The following is a 19,221-nucleotide window of genomic DNA, read 5'->3' as shown; positions in this document are numbered from 1 at the left end:
AAGAATGTTCAGATTGCCTTAAATTAAGTACTAGAAAATGAGGTCTATACTTCACACACAGCTTAGGCAAGTGGTATGGAGGGGAGGCCCTGTTGTCTCCGGTATCATCGCTCACCATGGCTTATGATTCCTCTTTAGGATATGCATATCCAGCATACGTATGTATAGACAGATAAAGAACCCTTTTATAGACAAATGCACTGAGCTGACTGATCTCACCTCAAGATGCTCCTTAACAGAGATCCCACCAACGGGAGGCCGAACTTTGCTGAAGATTCGAAGGGCCAACTGCCGTCCGGACTGCCCGGGACTCTGAGGCCGTAGCACAACCTGGAGGAAATATAAAGCTTAAAAATTAGCTACATTCACTCACTCTAGTGGAAGGATTCCCTTTTCTTCAAAGCCACATAGCAAGATGCTTTATGCCCATGCTGCACATCACACCCTTGCCTATCACAGCGCAGGAAATAGCCACTCTCTTTTAAGAAAATGTCCTGCTCTTCTTCGAACTGTAGCCTTTATTCTTTATAAACTGTGCTTTACTCTCCACTATTCTACGGTTCATAGTGTTATAGAAGAACTTGCCCCTTTGTCACTTGCCTTGTATATAGCATTAGGGAGGAGGTTATTCATTGTGAACCATCCCAGCTCCAAGAGATGTTCTGCTGTGTCATCCGACTTATTCACCTGCAACAGAGAAACCAACAGGTTACAACCCCTCTATAGAATGGTTGCCTAGGTCTAGGAATATCAGTTTTATCAGAACATTAATATATAAGGAAAAACCCAAAGACCTCTTGCTAAACAGATCACCACCTCCATCAAATGATCCAGTGTGGCACAGCCACCAAACCTGACTTATCAACATTCCAATTTTCCAAGACTGGATGCTCTTGCTTAATGACAATGAATGCATAAGCTTTGCTATGTTATAAAATTGTATGTGAGCGAACACGAGTTAATTGAAACCCAAATCAACTAACAGGAGAAAATAGGATAGATAGTGCATGTAGATGATGTGGAATGCAAGTGTATTGAAAAGTTTAGTGGATTAGATGTTAGCTCATTTAATTAAAGACATGGCATGTGTTCTTGTTGCCCAAACTACGAACTGTGCTTGAGCATCTAAGAATGACTGTAATGTTGCTGTTTGGACTTTTAGCTATCAATTACTCACACTCACTGAAGTAAAGCAATATCTGGCAGTATTTCACAGTCATTTGGCAATAGAGTGGAACAAGAGTCAACGACTAGACTATTACAGTTAAAAACACACAAATCTGAAACCATTCAATGTTCAAAGAAGCAAAAAGAATAACTTTGCTCACTTTTGTTAACATTCATTCTGGTGGATACTCTATCTAACTGCAGATTCTTCACCTTTAGAATATGTTCAGGTGGCAGACTGGAAGATTGGATCCAGAAAGAAGATTTTAACAGTATAGCCCCTACAACCAGTGGTGTCATGATGCTCCACCCCAGAAGTGATGACTGGAGCCAAATATAGGCACCACCCAAGCGCACTGAAATCAGGTTCTTTCTAGACTTTGAACGTGTCCTCGGAAGATGAGCCCAAAAATAATCAATCATGACAGCATGCAGATCTGTAATATTGGACCTATTTAGATGAAAAAGGAGCCATTTCACAGAACAGGGAGGAGGGGGTGGTGACAAATCTGCATTAGATTGAGTATCCACCAGAAATAACATAACTGAAGGTAAGGAAAATGCTACAGTGGGACAATATCAAATAACATGGTACATGACCATTAAGTAACAGCTATGGGTGGCATGAGTGGTCTAAAGTGTAATCTAAATATTTCTCTCAAATGTTCCACGATTCCACTGGTACATTCATAAAGAAAAAGTAACATATTCGGTAATGATCTTTCAGGTGGACACTTTATCTACCAGCAGATTCCTCGCCTTTGAATGTCCTCAGGCTCCAGACAATTCTGGAAACTTTTGCAATAGCTGTCCGGCAGAAATTGCCCTCTCCATTACATCGTAAGTCGTGATGACATTATTGGGATCAAATAACGCCAGGACCGGTGCCCTGACATTAGTTCAATTCTGGTTTTACTATTACTTTCCAACCATTATCAAGATGACTGACAACCAAGCAGTGCTGCATCGCAATACTAACTTGCCATTCTATTATGAAAGCAATATGATTCCTCCAAAACAGGGAGGGGGTCGGTGCAGAATATGCAGGTAGACAGAACAACCACCAGAAAGATCATTACCAAAGATAATGAATTTTTTCTTCTGATCGAAACTTCTACCTGCAAATTACTCACCTTTAAACAAACTCCCAAACAATACTCATGTTGGGTGGTGGGAGTGAAGAACTAAATCAGAAAGTCGTGAAGGACATTCTGGACAAAGTGACCCCTTCTCTTCAATTCCAAATCCGAGCAATTGTGTTTCGCAAAAGTATAGAGAGATGACTTTGTTACCACCTTGCAGATATTATCCACTGGGAACCTCTGAAGCCAGGTCTGAAGTGGAGGATTTTTCTCTTGTGGAATAAGTCCTGATTACTTCAGACAGGTCTTTCTTTGCTAGGGGGGCATAACTAATCTTGATGCACAACATGATCTAATGAGACAGAGTTCACTTTAGCACTGCCTTTCCATTTTTACATTCAGTGTAGCAGACAAAGAGCTGGTCGTCGGAGCAAAATTCTTTTGTACAGCTAATGATGTATTGTCCCACATGGCAAGGACACCTCATTGTAGGGAGGAAAGTAGCTTTAGTTTGCAACCCTAACTTGTCTGAGTACTAACATGTAATCAGGAGTCGGACAACCATGCACTGACTTGGCAAACCAAGGTGATGGCAATTAGAAAACAGTTTTTTAATGTCAAAAGCATCAACTGACAACTGTGCAAGGGTTCAAATGGAGTCCCTATATAAATGCCAGAAACAAAATAGGGTCCCTCTGAGGCATTATAAAAGAGGTTGGTGGACACAAGTTTGTCAGATCTTTCCGAAATCTCATTACTAACAGAGATTTAAACGGGGAGGGGTGATCTGGTAAACAGAGAGAGAGACAGTACTATGATGTATCCCTTCACTAGCCACTGCACAGCCTTGTTGTACCAAGAACAGAGCACACTGTTGTAATTTGGCAAGAGAAGCTATTAAAAGATCAATCCTCCTCTCGGCACTCCTGGAAACAAACTTGTTCCATCTCCTTGATAACACTGACTTCATGGAAGGGCAAAATGCTGCAAAGATCATGTCTACCACTTCTGGTGGTATGTGAAAGATATCCGTGCTCAATCTCCACGTATGAAGATGTAGGTTGTGAAGAATGAGGTGTACGACCTGTCTCCCCAATTGGGACAGCAGATCCACTATAAGTGGAAGACAAAGAGGGGCAACAGTCAACAGGTGTAGAAGGTCTGTATACCACACCTTTCTTGGCCAGTCTTGGGGAAAAAGAATGAATTTGGGCCGGTTGTGCCAAAACTTCCTTAGAACCTAAGGAATCAAGGGTATGGGGGAAATCCGCTTCAAAGCATCCCTCAATGATCCCCGAGATGGATGTTGGGAGGACTCTGAACTTGGTGCTGTTGGTGTCTTGAGAGGCAGAGAGGTCCTTGTGAGGAGTGCCCCAAAGGGCTAAGAGGGCCTGTCCCACCTCCAAATAGAGATGCCACTTGTGAATGGCAAGATGACGCTGACTGAGTCTGTCACCTGTGGTGTTTAGAGAATGAGAAAGACTGTTGTCCACCATCCACAGGCCAAGATGGTGTGTCCGGGTCCAGAGTATCAAAAGTTCTAGATAGAGTCTGAGGGCCTAATCTAGTTTGTTCAGGTACGATAGTGTGGCTTTATTGTCAGTCAAAATCTGGACTGACTGACCGTTACGTGTTGGGAGGAAGGCCTTGAGTACCAACTGGAGTGCCTCAGTTCCAGCAGACAGTGATGACAACCATGCTCTTCTGGAGACCAAATGTCTCTGATCATCCAAGTATGCCAAATGTGCTCCCACCCTAGGGTAGAAGAGTCGGCAACACACGTGGCCATTGCTAGACAAGAGCAGACAGGACGTTCCTACTAGGGGTACTCCACCCTTTCCCACCAGATAAACTCCACTACAGTATCCCTGGGGACCACAATGGATCCTCTAGATCCCTTTGATATTGGAACCACTGCCTGTAAAGGCATAACTGCAGCGTACCCATATGCCACTGTGCATGAGGCACCAGGAAGATGTAGGAAGCCAATAGACTGAGCAAACTGAGGACCTTCAAGACATAGGAATCATATCTCAAATATATATATAACTGGGTAAGCTCTGAGGAGGATATTATCCAGTACCATCCTATGAACAGGAGACACAGAAAGGGGTCCGAGTGAGACTTAAGGCGACTGATTGAAAGCCCCAAGCCGAACAACAGAGAAGCTGTTGACTGCTAAGAAAATACCAGCTCGGGTGACTTGGCTTTAATCAGTAAGTCATCCAGATACAGGACTACTGTGATTCCTGGCCATCTGAAATAGCCTGCCATCACTGCCTTTAACTTAGTCAGGTGCTGGTGTCAATCTGAAAGGAAGTACTGTAAATAGATAATTGGTAGTATTTTAACACCCACCACAAACCGAAGGTTCTTCCTGAGGGAGTGTAGGTTCAGGATGTGAAAGTAAGCGCTCTGCAAGTCTAAGGACAACATAATGTGGGAGGTGTAGTCATACGTAGAGTGCCAACTTTTGTTTACCTGGGCCTGCTTTTTAATAGAAAGGGCACCTGGAAACCTCACATTGATTCATGTAACCTGAAATTCTTAAGAATCGCTGAGGGAATCTTAGATGTTCAGCCAAAATGGGAAATAAGCCTGTGAGGGAGATACTTACTCTATATAGAACTACGTGTGTGACTGGTGCTTGCTATGGGGCTGCAATATGGGGGAGAGCAAACATCACATCCCTACAAATGTAAGAAAATACATTTTTTAAAAGAGTACTGGCAGTACCAAATTCCACAGCCAATTATATTGTACACAAAGAATTGGCTGTATCATACATAAGTGATACCATCAGAATAGCGGGTCTTACATTCTGGCGAGGGTTGTGGGCAAAAGAAGAGACAAAATTTACTACGGACATAATAAAGGATTGCCTGGCCTTGATCACTGGAATAAAATCCCATGGCTTGAGTATATCCAAAATCTACTGATAGATTGTATGATAGACTTTGATAAAGGGGATCAGACAGCTATACTAGACATCACTAAAAATGAGTTGAAGTTAAAATATATCTCGGCCATGGACTGCGTTAGAACTGATGAGTTTAAACAAAAACATAGTATTAACCTCTATTGTCAAATCCCTTCTGTGCTGGGTATACAGACATACCTTACAATGATAGGAAATACCCAACACAGTTTTTATTTAACCCCTTCCACGCTGATGACGAGCTGGGCTCGTCATGGTGTAGCCTCCTCGCACGCTGATGACGAGCCCAGCTCGTCACGTAACATGCGTTTTGAAAAATCTCAGCGTGCGAGCGGAATTCCGCTAGCGCGCATGAGGTTAAGAAGACTAAGATTTGTCACAATACACTATATAACTGCATTTCGTGACAATGAAAAGGGACCTTATAATCTACCAAATTGCCCATGTAATGGGAGAACCACCAGTCCACGCTACATTTTATATTGTTCTGCACCTTGTACAGCGATATTCGGAAATCTGTTTTAACCCCTTCGGTGCAGATGACGGCCCCAAGCCGTCATGCTTCACGACGCTCGTGTGTTGATGACGGCTGGGGACCATCAGGAACCCGCCCACTTTTAAAAACGGCCGCACAGGAGCAGAATTGCGGCCGAGCCCAAGGGGTTAAAATCTCTCTTCCTAACGCACAAGTTACTTACCTTCGGTTACGATATATATGTAAGAAACAGTAGTTAGTGTTAGATTCTTTACCTTAGAATATCCCTAGGCGTCTGACTGGATCCGGAAAGTTTTGCGTAGCAGTACCCCTGGGGTCGGTAGGGATCGTCTGCGGCTCCGCGTCCGTCGTTGGCGTCGTAATCGCCGTGAAGACATCGTCGGAGTACTTAGACGCCGACCTCACGCGCTGACGTCAGTTCTTGTACATAGCTTTCCTCACCAGGAATGCCGAGCCATGCCAGAGACCGGCACTAGTGCCATGAAACTAGGGCCCTGAAAGGGATGTCCTTAACCCTAGATATCGGTTCGCAGAACGGGGAGGATGGGTGGGGCAGTAAGAAATCTAACACTAACTACTGTTTCTTACAGATATATCGTTACCGAAGGTAAGTAACTTGTGCATCTGAAAGAAACAGGTTAGTGTTAAATTCCTTACCTTAGAATAGATACCCCAGCAATACCAACCCCGGTGGTGGGCCTGCAAAGCAAGATCACACCAGAAAGTCCTGGAGAACGGAACGGCTGAAAAAGCCATCTCTCCGGACTTGGCTGTCCAGGCAGTAGTGTCTAGCAAACGTGTGCAGCGAAGCCCACATAGCTGCCGGACAGATGTCCGGCAAGGGGACTCCCTGACCCAGGGCAGTAGTAGCCGCCGTGACCCGAGTGGAATGGGCCCTCAGCCCAACAGGAGGCTCCTTTTTTGCCAAGGAGTAACAGACCTTGATGCACAACACAACCCACCGAGAGATGGTCCGTTTGTGCACCGCCCGTCCCTTCTTCGCACCCACGTAACCAACAAAGAGCTGGTCATCCACCCGGAACTGGCGTGTGCAGTCTAGATAAAAGGAGAGCGCACGTTTTGGGTCCAGACGGTGGAGCCTCTCTTCCTCCTTCGAGGGATGTGGAGACAAAAAGAAGGTGGGCAAGGTGATGGACTGCCCGATATGAAAGGCTGTAACCTCTTTGAGCAGGAAAGAAGGACGAGTTTTCAAGACAATTTTGTCCGGATGGACAGAAAGGAAAGGAGGCTTAGAAGATAGAGCCTGGAGCTCACTCACTCTCCTGGCAGAGGTGATGGCAACCAGGAATACAGTCTTAAGAGTCAGAAGACGTAGATGGCAATTGTGAAGTGGCTCGAAAGGAGCGCATATCAAATAGGTTAGAACAAAGTTCAAGTTCCACCGAGGCATCACGAAAGGAACAGGAGGAAACATGTGCGTGATGCCTTTCAAGAATCTATTTACAACAGGGGACTTGAAAAGAGAAGGCTGATCAGGAAGCCTCAAGGAGGCTGAAATGGCCGCAAGATAGCCTTTGATAGCACCCAGAGCAGAGCCCTGTTGGGCAAGAGAAAGAAGGAAGAGGAGAACCTATGAATGCGGGGCAGAAAGTGGATCCACAGCCTTTGCTGTGCACCATGCCACAAGTTTGTTCCACCTGCAAGCATATACCATTTTTGTGGAGGGAAGCCTGGCTGCCAGAATCACATCACAGACTTCAGGAGGCAAGTCAAATGGCCTCAACTGTCGCCGCTCAATCTCCACGCATGTAGGTGCAGACTGGACAGGTTCGGGTGGAGGACCGTCCCCTGTTGCTGCGACAGAAGGTCCTCCTGAAGAGGCAAACAAATTGGAGGGTCGACATGCTGAGTAGCTTGGGATACCAGTATCTTCGTGCCCAATCCGGAGCCACAAGGATGACTTGGGACTGGTCGCGCCGGATCTTCTTCACCACTCTGGGCAGAAGTGGTATAGGCGGAAAGGCGTGCAACAGATCGCAGCTCCACTCACGACGAAAATCGTCGCCCTGCGAGTGCTGCCTTGGAAATTCCAACACGCAGAACTGATGACATTGCGCTTTCTCTTCAGTGGCGAATAGATCTAACCAAAGCTCTCCCAACTGCTGAAAGAGACCTTGAGCCACGTCCGAGTTCAGACGCCATTCGTGATCCATCATGCACCGGCGGCTGAGTTCAGAGAACCTGCCAGGTGTTGAACCACCAGGGTGACGCCCTGGTGTTCCAGCCATGTCCAGAGGCGCAGAGCCTCTTGACAAAGGGTCCACGACCCCACCCCACCCTGTTTGCTGCAGTACCACATGGCAGTGGTGTTGTCATGAACACCTGCACTACACTTCCCCGGACAGAGGGAAGGAATGCCTTCAGTGCAAGTCGGATCGCCCGCAGCTCCAGAAGGTTGATATGAAGCCGGGACTCCGCCGGAGACCAGAGGCCTCTAATCTCCGCCTCTCCTATGTGGCCCCCCCATCTCAGGAGGGACGCATCCGTCATCACTATGTGCTCTGGTTGGGGAAGGGAGAGGGATCTGCCGCTGACCCAATCGCGGTCCGTGAGCCACCACTGCAACTATCTCACAGTGCCCTCCGAGATCAGGACGTGGTCGAATTGGTTGCCCTGATGCTGTGTCCACTGAAACTTCAGGTCCCACTGCAGAGCCTGCATCGGCCACCTGACGTGATGCACCAGTAGGATGCAGGAGGCCATCAGACCCAGTAGCCGCAGCGCCAACCTGACCGAAACTCGGGATAAAGGCTGAAAGATCGGAATCAGAGCCTGAATATCCAGAAAACTGCGCAGAGTCCAGAACCGCTCCGATGAAGAGGAGCTTCTGAGAGGGAATCATGTGCGACGTCGGCCGTAGTCTGGAGGTGGGAGACGACTGTCTGGGGCGAGCCCGCCTTCAACAACCAGTCGTCGAGATAGGGGAAGACTGGAACCCCTGATCTGCGCAGATGAGCTGCGACCACCGCCATCACTTTCGTGAACACCCGAGGGGCACTGGTGAGGCCGAAGGGGAGCACGGTAAACTGAAATTGCTCATGGCCTACCGTGAACCGCAGGTAGCACCAGCAGGACGGGGATGTGGAAATATGCGTCCTGCAAGTCCATCTCTACCATCCAGTCTCCAGGATCTAGGGCAGCCAGGACCTGAGCTAAAGTCAGCATATTGAACTTCTCATTCCGGAGGAAGCCGTTGACGCTCCGGAGGTTCAAGATAGGGCGTAGGCCTTCTCTGCCATTCTTGGGTACCAGAAAGTAGTGGGAGTAGCAACCACGTCCTACTTGTGGCCCAGGAACGCGCTCGATGGCCCCCTTGGCCAAGAGGGCAGTAACTTCCGCCTGCAGAAGTTGCAGGTGATCCCCTGACATGCGGTGGTACTGCAGTGGCATGGCTGAAGGGGTCGCCTCGAAGGGGAGGGAGTAGCCCCCTCGGACGATTTGCAGCACCCACCTGTCTGAAGTGATGGTATGCCAGTGGAGGAGGTGATGGCGGACCCTGCCCCCACTGGCGTTGAATCGGCCTGAAAGCTCGGACTAGGAAGGCTTTGAGGCAAATGCTGCGGGAGTGGATGTGGACTGACCAGGCCTCTGTCCCCCCGCCACGGCGGTTCCCAGGTCCACGACCGCGCTGAGGTTGGTTCTGCGGCCTGTGGCTGGACGAACGTGTGGGGATGCCCCTTCCTTGGCCACGAAAGGGGCGAAAAGCAGAAGTCTGCTGGAGCTGGCCCGACAGGCCCAAGGACTTGGCCGTCGCCCTGTAGTCCTTGAAAAGCTCAAGCGCACTATCTGCTTTGTCTCCAAAAAGGAGACGGCCATCGAAGAGCATGTCCATGAGCGTGGACTGGACATCCCCTGAAAAATTGGCAGACCTCAGCCAGGCGTGGCGACGGATCGCCACCGTCGTGGAAATCGCTCTACCTAGCAAGTCCGTGGTATCTAGTCCACATCTGAATGAATAACGTGCTGCATCACGCCCCTCAGCAAGTGCTTGGGCGAACCATGCCTAGGCCTCCTTCGGACACTGGGGCAGCACGTCCGCAACCGTGTCCCACAAGGAGTGGGTGTAACGGCCCAAAAGGCAAGCGGTGTTGATAGACCGCAACCCCAAACTCAGTGAGGAGAACAATTTCTTCCCAAACTGGTCAAACCTTTTAGATTCCCGATCTAGAGGAGCAGTCGAGAACACGGTCTGGGACGTCGAGGCCTGGATCACCAGGCTCTCTGGGGTAGGGTGAACGAACAGAAAGCAGGGGTCGCCCGGAGCCGGGAGGTGGCGTTGTGCCACATTCTGATCTACAGGGGGCACTGTGGAGGGCTTGGACCAAGTGCCCATCAGAACGTACGTGAGGGCTTCATTGAACGGCAGCATAGGCTCCGAAGAGCTTACTGTCGGTTGAAGCACCTCTGTGAGGAGATATGTCCTCACGGCCGCTGCAGGGTGCTCAAGAGCCAAGGCCTTGGCTGCCCTGCGCAACACCACACCATAGGTAGCACCTTCCTCCGTAGCCACTGAGGGAGGAGAGATGAATCCAGTGTCAGGCGATGTATCCAGACCACTGGCCTCCCCCAGCTCATCTGCCCAGTCCTGACTTAACTGGCACTGTTGTGCCAGAGGGTCCTCAGATACCCCCCAGTCCTCCCCTTCATCCGTGTCCTGATAATCAGGCAGAAATGAAGGAGTCGGGTCATAGGTGAATTGCTAACGAATCGACGCCGGTCCTGGACCGGGGCTGAAACCGCCGCCGGCAGCATCCGAAGACGGCGCCAGGAGTGACACCATTGGGGTCAGCGCCAGCGGAGGAGCCGCACGGGTGGTGTCACCCAAACCCTCAGCCGAGTCGCGCGACCGGTGAGGGGAGTCAGAAGAGCGATGTCGCCTCTTCGACTTCTTCTTCCTCGACTTACCGGAGGACTTCGAGCCCGACGAGTGGTGATGGCTGCGGATCTCGAGGAGCTTGCGGGACCGCTCCCGCCTAGCAATCGAGGTCCGGCAGTCGGGCACGACTTGTCGTCGTGGTCGGCCCCAAAGCAGTAGAGACACCGGCAGTGGGGGTTGGTCACCAACATCAGGCGGTTACAGGAGTCGAATGGCTTGAATCCAGGCATCCCTACCGGCCCCAGGAGTCAAAACCGACTCGAAAAGAATAGCCAAAATAGGCCAAAAAGTTAGTCAAAAATTGACTAGGGTACTAGCCCTTCCCGGATCTGCGCTTGCTGGTGTGGAAAAAAGAAGAACTGACGTCACCGCGCGGCGTCTAAGTACTCCAACGAAGTCATCCCGGCAATCATGACGACAGCCGCGGAGCGGCATACGACACCTACCAACACGCAAGGGTACTTCTGACGAAAAATCTCTCCGGATCCAGTCTGACGCCTGGGGATATTCTAAGGTAAGGAATCTAACACTAACCTGTTTCTTTCAGATGCAAGGATTTTACCAATGTGGCAACTGTCTGCAAATTTGCTCTTGATAACTGCAACACAAACTGGATAATGGTATTTATATTGTGAGCAACTAACTTTTTAGTCTACACAATTATTTGAAGTGTGGTTAACAGTTATGTTGATAGTGTCATTAGACCTCTAAGTGAAAAGATTATGGACCACATGAGTGTTAGTCGAAAAACAATATTATATGATTGGTTACACCCTTGTTTCTTGAGAGAAGTAAAACACAAAGATTCTTGTGATTACATCAAATATTTAATGATGGACATTTAATTGTGATATGACATTGTATTTTATGTTCTATTTGGGAGACCCAATAGGGTGGCGGGTCTCCTTCCTTGTTTAGCACTCACCTTATTACAACATTTGTTTTGAAAAATGTGTTGGGTGGACTGGTATACCCTGTGCTATCTAAATAGCGTTATTCTACTCATAGGGGGGATGGTTCATCAATTTTCTGAATTCCTTTCTATAGAATGACGTACGAATTTCCATTAAGGCAAATTAAAAATCATTTTGACTTTCGGAAAGCATCCAAAGCGTTTCTATTTAAATAACTGTGGAGCTGGTCAGCTGTCATGGTCTCTGCATGGCCTCGTCCAGTTCAACTTTTAGCTGTGTCCTAGTGCCAAGCAGATTGGTTCATGCTGTACTTCATAAATATATAAATCAAATAAATAAATCAGTCTTTCTTAAGAGAGTCATCCGTGACCAAAAGGCATTTTCCTCTGGACCAAATTCTGTATTAAGCAAAGAGAACGAGCCAGCAGAGATGCTGAACATTTCCAGAAAAGTTGTGAAAAGTCAGCTTTGAGGATAACCTAGAGTAGAACTCTGATGAACTATCTTCCAGCTGAAGACTCAGCAAAAAGTCAAGATTTGAGTCCTAAAAAACAGGCCGGGCCAGTTGACTTTGCACAAACATTTTGTCTTTGATTACATTATACCTAAAACAACCTGTACTGGTATTTTAAGCTTATGTTTCCTTGATTTTTAATTGGCTTTTGATGTCATTGATCCCAAGCTACAGTGGTCCACTCTGGTTGCTAAAGGGATCTCAGCGTATTGTTTGTGCATCATATTGCACTGCAGATAGATACTTGGGCACCGGTAACTATGGGTAAGTGTGGGACAAAAAAGACAGAAAGGTTGTTGTGCAGAATGTGTTGTGTCTGAACTATTCTCGTATTCAGCAGTCTGTTTCCTAAGTGATATGTGGAACCCACCTTGAATAAACACACGGTTTACAAATGACACAGTTGTGAAGTTGATGGCTTTAGGCACTAATCGTGCAATAAATGGGTTGATCAATAAATAGGTTGGTCATTAATATTAATTAAACACAGGTGTTGGAAATAGGGAGAAGCCTTTTGGTATAAATGATGAAAAGTTGCAAACTATAATCTCTTATAAATATTTAAGTGTTAAATTTAATTGTAAAATGTTTTTTACTGAGCACATTCAGCGTACGGTATCCAAGCAGATGACTGCCACATAGGGACTGTACCATTTTAACTGGCAATATGCCGGGTCCTCTGTGTGTCTACTATTAAATCCCTATTTGGGTAAGATTGTACCAATTGTTGCATTCAGATTCCCATCATAGAGACACATTTTGATTGTGGAAGATTCAAGAGGTGCACATGCAGCAGATGAAAACAAGTTACTTGCCTCACCCTTCCACACCAGCGGAGGGGTCACTCCATTCTCTGGATGTGCAGCGGTGCTTGAAATTTTATTTGAATCGCACCAAAGGTTTTCGCAAGTCTTCACAATTATTCATTGCTTTTGGTGGTCCATGCAAGGGTCTTCCTCTTTCAAAGCAAAGTATTACAAGATGGATCTCCAGTGCCATGATATATTGCCACTCAACAGCAGGCAAACCGCTGCATAGAAGGATCAGAGCACACTCCACAAGATCCGTTGCTTCATCTGTAGCTCTCTTCGCGGGAGTACACATCAGAGACATTTGCAGAGCTGCGACCTGGTGCAGCGTACACACCTTTACGAAGCATTACTGCTTGGAATCCTTGACTCAGGATGACACAGCTGTGGGCCGGGCAGTCCTGACGAACCTCTTCCACTGATTGGTGAGCTTTCCTTACTATCCCTCCTTCCTATTTCTGCACATTTTGTATCTAATGTTAGTACGAATGGCTTTTCCAATGTGTATATACTTATTCTCTTATGAAAGTATGCATACTGAGATATTTATATATTTATGCCACAAAATGTGCTTCATTGCTTACTGCTAGCTACTCTGATACAAAAGCATGGGAATCTATGAAAGTTCCAATACTGGGGCAAGAAAACAAGTTACTTACCTGTAAATTTGGTTCCCCAGTATTGGTAACTTTCATAGATTCCCATGCGCCCACCCTCCTCCCCGAGAAAAGCTCAGCTTTCAGCAGCTGTGGTTACTGTTACACAACGGCTACGAAAATCTGAGGCTCTGTGGTTCCTTCAGGAGGGTTCTATAGGGTGAGGCTCTTCTGATTGGCTGATGCTTAGTTTGGTCTCTTTTACAAAAAGAGGCGATATGCTACAAAAGGGAATGAGGCCTAGGCCTTTTTTCTTTCTCTTTTGTACCTACTGCTATATTATTTTTGTTACCGAGACTCCCATTCCGACGACGGGGAATGATACAAAAGCATGGGAATCTATGAAAGTTCCAATACTGGGGCAAGCTCCGCTTGCCAACAAAGAATGGGACTGAAGCCTTGCGCTGGGATTAAGTCTGTTAGGGCTACTAAATAATGTTGCTAGGATAAACTGACAAGTTACTTACGTTCACTAATGCTCTTTCTGGTGGCTACTCTATCTACCCGTAGATTCCTCACATTTTGAATACCCACATGCCTGATCCAGATATTTTTCTTAGCAATGCCTTCGCGCTCTGGTATGTGGAGCGGTGCGGCTCCACATCAGGTCCATATCGCCCCTGAAGTAACTTCGGGCCACTAGGTAATCCACCTTTGCAAGTTAATGTCAGTTTCTTTCCGATATCTGTCAACACCCTCCGATACAGAGCCTTAGTAATCCAACTGCACCAGTGTGCAGATTTCTAATTTTGATTCTTATTAACATGGAGCATGTGAGTCCATTCCACAGAACCAGGAGGAGGGCGGGTGGGTGTGCAATTTGCGGTTAGATAGACTAGCCACCATAAAGAGTCTATTCCACAGAACCAGGAGGAGGGCAGGTCGGTGAGCATTTTGAGCATTAATGAATGTGTCCATCTGTAACAAAACTGGTGCTCATGTAAAGCGCTCTGATACCTGATATCTTCGGGTCTAGTTTGTGCTATATAAAACTCTATTTAAAAATAAAAACCATTTATCCACCATAAAGAGCATTACCAAAGGTAAGTAACTTGTTGGTGGGACACCCCAGCAAAATCATGCAGGACAGAACAGACCTATGGCCCCTCGGGTCGGACCAGGTTATACAGGCAACAATGTTTTGTGAACCCAAGCCCACGTAGCAGAGTGCGCCAGTGCAGTGGTAGCAGCTTTTCCTCTAGTACAGAGGTCTTCAAACTTTTGTAGGCTGAGCCCCCCCCATCTAACCCTTTTACACATCGAGCCCCCCCAACCACCTTCTGACAAAAATGTACTGAAAGCTGGTACTCTGCATTATTGATGGCCATTCCCTCCTGCAGAGCCCAGGTCATATAAGGTAAATAAGATAAATAAAGTAAGAGTGTTAAGTAAACTAAAGTTTTTGTAGTGCATGTGCTTAATATAAAGGTCAAACGAAAAGTCTCCAAGAAAAAATTAGCACCAAAAAATACATTGGTGCTTTATTTTTCACATAAAACACAAAATGTAGGATAGATTAGTAAAAACACTCCCAAAACACAGGTGAGGAGTCTGTCTGTTTTTCTCCACAGAGACAGATAATGTATGGATATATTCTTGCTTTTGCCATCCTCAGGTTGTGCTCCACTTCCAGTCTTGAGCAGTACCTGGAAAAGGGAGTGCTCACAACATTTTGTAATATATTTTCTTCAGTTTGATATAGAGCGAACATGACCCAAAGGTATTGGGGCGCTTTAGAGGAGCATCTTTTACATTACACAGACACACATTCATTTTTGTAAGCACAGGGAGATTAAGTGATTTGCCCAGAATCACAGGATGTTGTGCAAACACCAAGAATTGGTTCCCCAGCTCCGCGGTCATCGGCTCTGGCTATTGCGCCACATCCTTGCCCCTAGACAAGATATCAGAAAAAGGGAGCCTAAAAGAAGTAATGACACAGCCGATCAAGAAGTGTGTGAATGCATAATGTCTCTGATATTTTTTATGTGTGCCTTTTCCACACCAAAAAACAATATTTTCTTTTAAAAGAACACATGACCAATAATATTGAGCATGTACATATTTAACATTTGCTCATAATGCAAAACATGTTGCTCTTAGAGAGGAAAGCCTTATTTCTAAGATGGCACCTAGCTAAACAAAAGAGTCCTTACCATGTGCTAAAAACAATGCATATGATGCACTACTATGGATGTGCTGTCTAGTAGGCTAAACAATACATTAAAGTGTCACTAGAATGAGGAGTGACAGGTTTACTCTGCTGGTGTGAATACATTTTTTATAACAGTGGTGGAAAAAGCTCTGCCAGACAGGTGTGCTCAGAATCCAGAGATAAAAAGATAGAGGTCATAGAGCGGGATCTCTAACTTATAGATTATGTAGGTAAATAAACGCCTCAACTCAAGTACACGTGTGTTGTGTGCTAAATGCCACATGCAGCTGGATGCCTATCATAATTCCCTACAAACTGACAGTGTTTCCTCGAGAGTACAGGATTGTGCTAGTTCCCAGATCTAGGGGGACCCTGTGAAATGTTTTATGTCTCCTTATAAGATTCTTCCTTTTAGAGAATCAAATGGTGCAGATGATAAAACGCCAAGAAGGAAAGACTAACGTTTCTTGAGTAGTTTGCAAGATTCCAGCCCCACTTGTCTAAATCTTGCCTTTGATCACCTTCCTGGTACAGTTTCCTGCTTGAAATGTTTCCTCCCTGGAAAACGTGTATTTCCACACTCTTTATTGGGAGTGCTGCGGAAATCCGCCTGGTAGGCACAGCCTAGGCATGCTGGAGATAAGACTCCAGACACTGCCCAGCCGAGAATATTATTAACCTTACAAGTCCACCATGGTTTTGTTTGTCGGACGGAGGCGACCCCCCACACCATAAAGCCAGGTGCAGAGCAAGGGCAGTCACCATGATAGATTGAGAATTGATTGGTATTAGTTTATTGTAGTGCCCGATCTTTACTTGGCTACATCGTAACAAAGATTCAGTTCTTCTTTTCCATTTTTTGTCAGACACGAGAGAAACATTATGCACACAGAGGTAGGCCCAGCACTGCTGCAACGCTCTGTCACTGTCTATTGGCACCCAGCCTACACTATTCCTTCTAAAGATAAGAACTAAGGTCTGCACTGAAGAGACACAATGCCGGATGAGTGGAGGTAGGCAATTCATCAGAATGCATATGTACGAGGTGTGAACACCACGAGAGCAGCAGCTCGAGCTGAGACGCACGGCGGCGGGGGGTAAAGCACTTTCAGCCTTACGTGGCGTTTCGAGCTGAAAGCAACAATGGAGCAATAATTGAAGAGAAGTGGAGGGGTGGAGTGCGCGCCCCCCCTAAAGGGATGCTGCGCCCCCCCAGGGTGGCACGCCCCACAGTTTGAAGACCTATGCTCTAGTAGAATGAGTCCATAGGCCTTCTACAGGCTAATTCTTGGCCAGTCCGAGCAGATTTGAACGCACAGGACAATTCATAAAGCGATGGTCCATTTCGGCACAGGTTTTCCTTTTCTTGACCCCTGAGAAACCCACAAACAGCTCATCATGCATCCAATGGCTTTGATGTGATCTATATAAAAACGCAGAGAGCTCTCTTTGATTCTTGGCGATAAAGCCTGCCTCCACGTTGGATGGACGAAGACGAGCGAAGAATACAGGTATACGGTTACTTCTCAGAGAGTGTTTTCAGCTCACTCATGCAACATGCTGATGTTATCTCTATGAAGAACACTCTCTTCATCATAAGCAATTGGAGAGGGCAGCTGTGCTTTGGCTTAAATGGAGTACACATTAGAAATGTTAGAACCAGATTGAGGTCCCGCCTACTGTCGCTGCTCAATCTACAATCATGGAGGTATAAATTGTGCAGGACCGTGCCCTGTTGTTGAAACAGGTGGTCCTCCCAGAGAGGCAGCCGAATCAGAGGACCGATGTTCTTGGTCTGAAGTTCTGGATAAAACACACTCCTAGCCCAATCCTGAGACACTAGAAAGACTTGGACCTCGTCATTCCAGATCTTCTTCAGGACTTTCAGGACAAGAGGCAGTGGAGGGAAGGTATACAGGAGTTCCAAGTTCCAATCCAGGCGAAGGGCATCTCCATGCGAGATATGCCTTGGAAACTCCAAAGTGCAAACATTCGGACACTGTGCATTCTCTGTGTTGGCTAACAGATCGAGCCAGGGTTCTCCATGTTGATGGAAGACACACTAGTGGCACCTTTGAGTTCAGCTGCCAGTCTTGATACAGTACATAACGCCGGCTGAGTTTGCCTATTGGGGCATTTCAAGATCCCACCAGGTGGTGTACAACCAAGGAGATGCCCTGAAAACCCAGCCAGTTCCAGAGGCACAAAGCCTCCTAACACAAGACCCACGACCACACGCCTCCCTGCTTGTTGCAAAGCCACATGGTAGTTTTGTTTGGGAGTACGTGTACCTCCTTGATGGACATGGGGAAGGCTTTTTATGCCAAACGAATCACCTGGAAATCCAACGGCTTGATGTGGAGACAGGATTTCCAACGGAGACCTCTTACTGTCACCTCTAAAAGATGACCTCTCAAAACAAGCAACAATGCATCCGTCACAACCGTTGGCTTTGGGTGGGATTGCTGCAGGTTTGACCAAAGATCTTAAGGAACCGTTGCCAAAATGTTTGGCACCATATCCCACAATATATGTGAATAACATCCCAGGAACTGAAATTGACTGACCTGAGGGCAAAACTGGTGGATGAAAACATGTGTTTGCCAAACACTTATCTGTTTCGAATCTCTCCGGTGAGGTGGTTGGAAAACCATTGGGGTACAGCCTGATGGTAGAAGCTTGAAATATTAGGCTTTCAGGTGTTGGGTGTTGCAGCACAAAAGATGGCTCTCCCAGAACTGGTCTAGGATTCTTGGTAATTTTCCTATTTATTGCAGGACAAGATCCTGGGTTTCACCAGGTACGTAAGGTAAGTGTGCCCAATAATGCATCATTAAAAGGTAGAAGAGGTTCCGGGAAGGTCTGCCTGGGTCGCAGGGCATTAGTAAGCAAATTTGTTTTAATTTCCATTGATGGAATTTCTAAGTCCAGTATTTTGGATGCCCTTCGCCATGGAGAACAATGCAGATTCTCTAGCAGAAGGGCCAGGAGATGGTGAATTTAGGCGAAATCCGATTCAAGTCGATGTGGAGGTCGAGAGGGTGCACCTTCAAACGAGGTCGCAGTAGGTTTGCTTCTCAGTCCAATAGAACTATCGGGTCTTCCTCCAGCATTGATGGCATCGCTGCCAATGTCAAAGCTAGGGCCTGGCACCGATCCTGGTGTCATATGAAGATAAAGAGCAGCCGTCAATCCTGGAGTAAGTGCTGACTCCGAAATGGGGTCAAAATACACAGACTAGTACAGATCTGCCAGCAGTAATCCAATTAGAGGCATCTATGAGGCCCGAATGTGCTCCAGGGGGATCTGGTGGGATACTGAATATCCGCAACATGGCCTCTTTGACTGATTCTCCTGCGGTGTTGCTGATGGACCACAAACTTGGGTTGGATTGGCACTCAAGCTGGACTTGGTTTGAGGCCGGAGACTGAGACCGTGTCTTCGAGGTACCCCGACATCTATGTTTTTTTTCCAGATGAGAGTGGCATAACAAAGGAGTGCTGTGTTTGGACTTCTTATGTTTCTTTTTCTTTGGCTTGCCAGATGATTTCAAACGTAGCAACGACTTCTCTCAGGAATGGCCTCTGGAACGA

At 46.8% G+C, this 19,221-nt stretch overlaps 1 protein-coding gene across 1 annotated transcript in view; it reads right to left on the bottom strand.

Annotated features, from left to right (window-relative positions):
* The window catches only part of BLTP2 (bridge-like lipid transfer protein family member 2), a 604,102-nt gene that overhangs the window by 52,714 nt on the left and 532,167 nt on the right, over positions 1 to 19,221 (bottom strand). Inside the window, exons 33-34 of the mRNA XM_086955158.1 lie at positions 601 to 687; positions 220 to 330 (exon numbers count right to left, since the gene is read on the bottom strand). Of these exons, the coding sequence (XP_086811284.1) occupies positions 220 to 330; positions 601 to 687 (198 nt within the window). The remainder of the gene's footprint in view (positions 1 to 219; positions 331 to 600; positions 688 to 19,221) is intronic.

This window comes from Lissotriton vulgaris, chromosome 2_1 (assembly GCF_964263255.1).
Source record: "Lissotriton vulgaris chromosome 2_1, aLisVul1.2, whole genome shotgun sequence".
NCBI lineage: Eukaryota > Metazoa > Chordata > Amphibia > Caudata > Salamandridae > Lissotriton > Lissotriton vulgaris.
The sequence above is the reverse complement of the archived record's forward strand: the minus strand, read 5'-3'. Positions and strand labels throughout refer to the sequence as shown.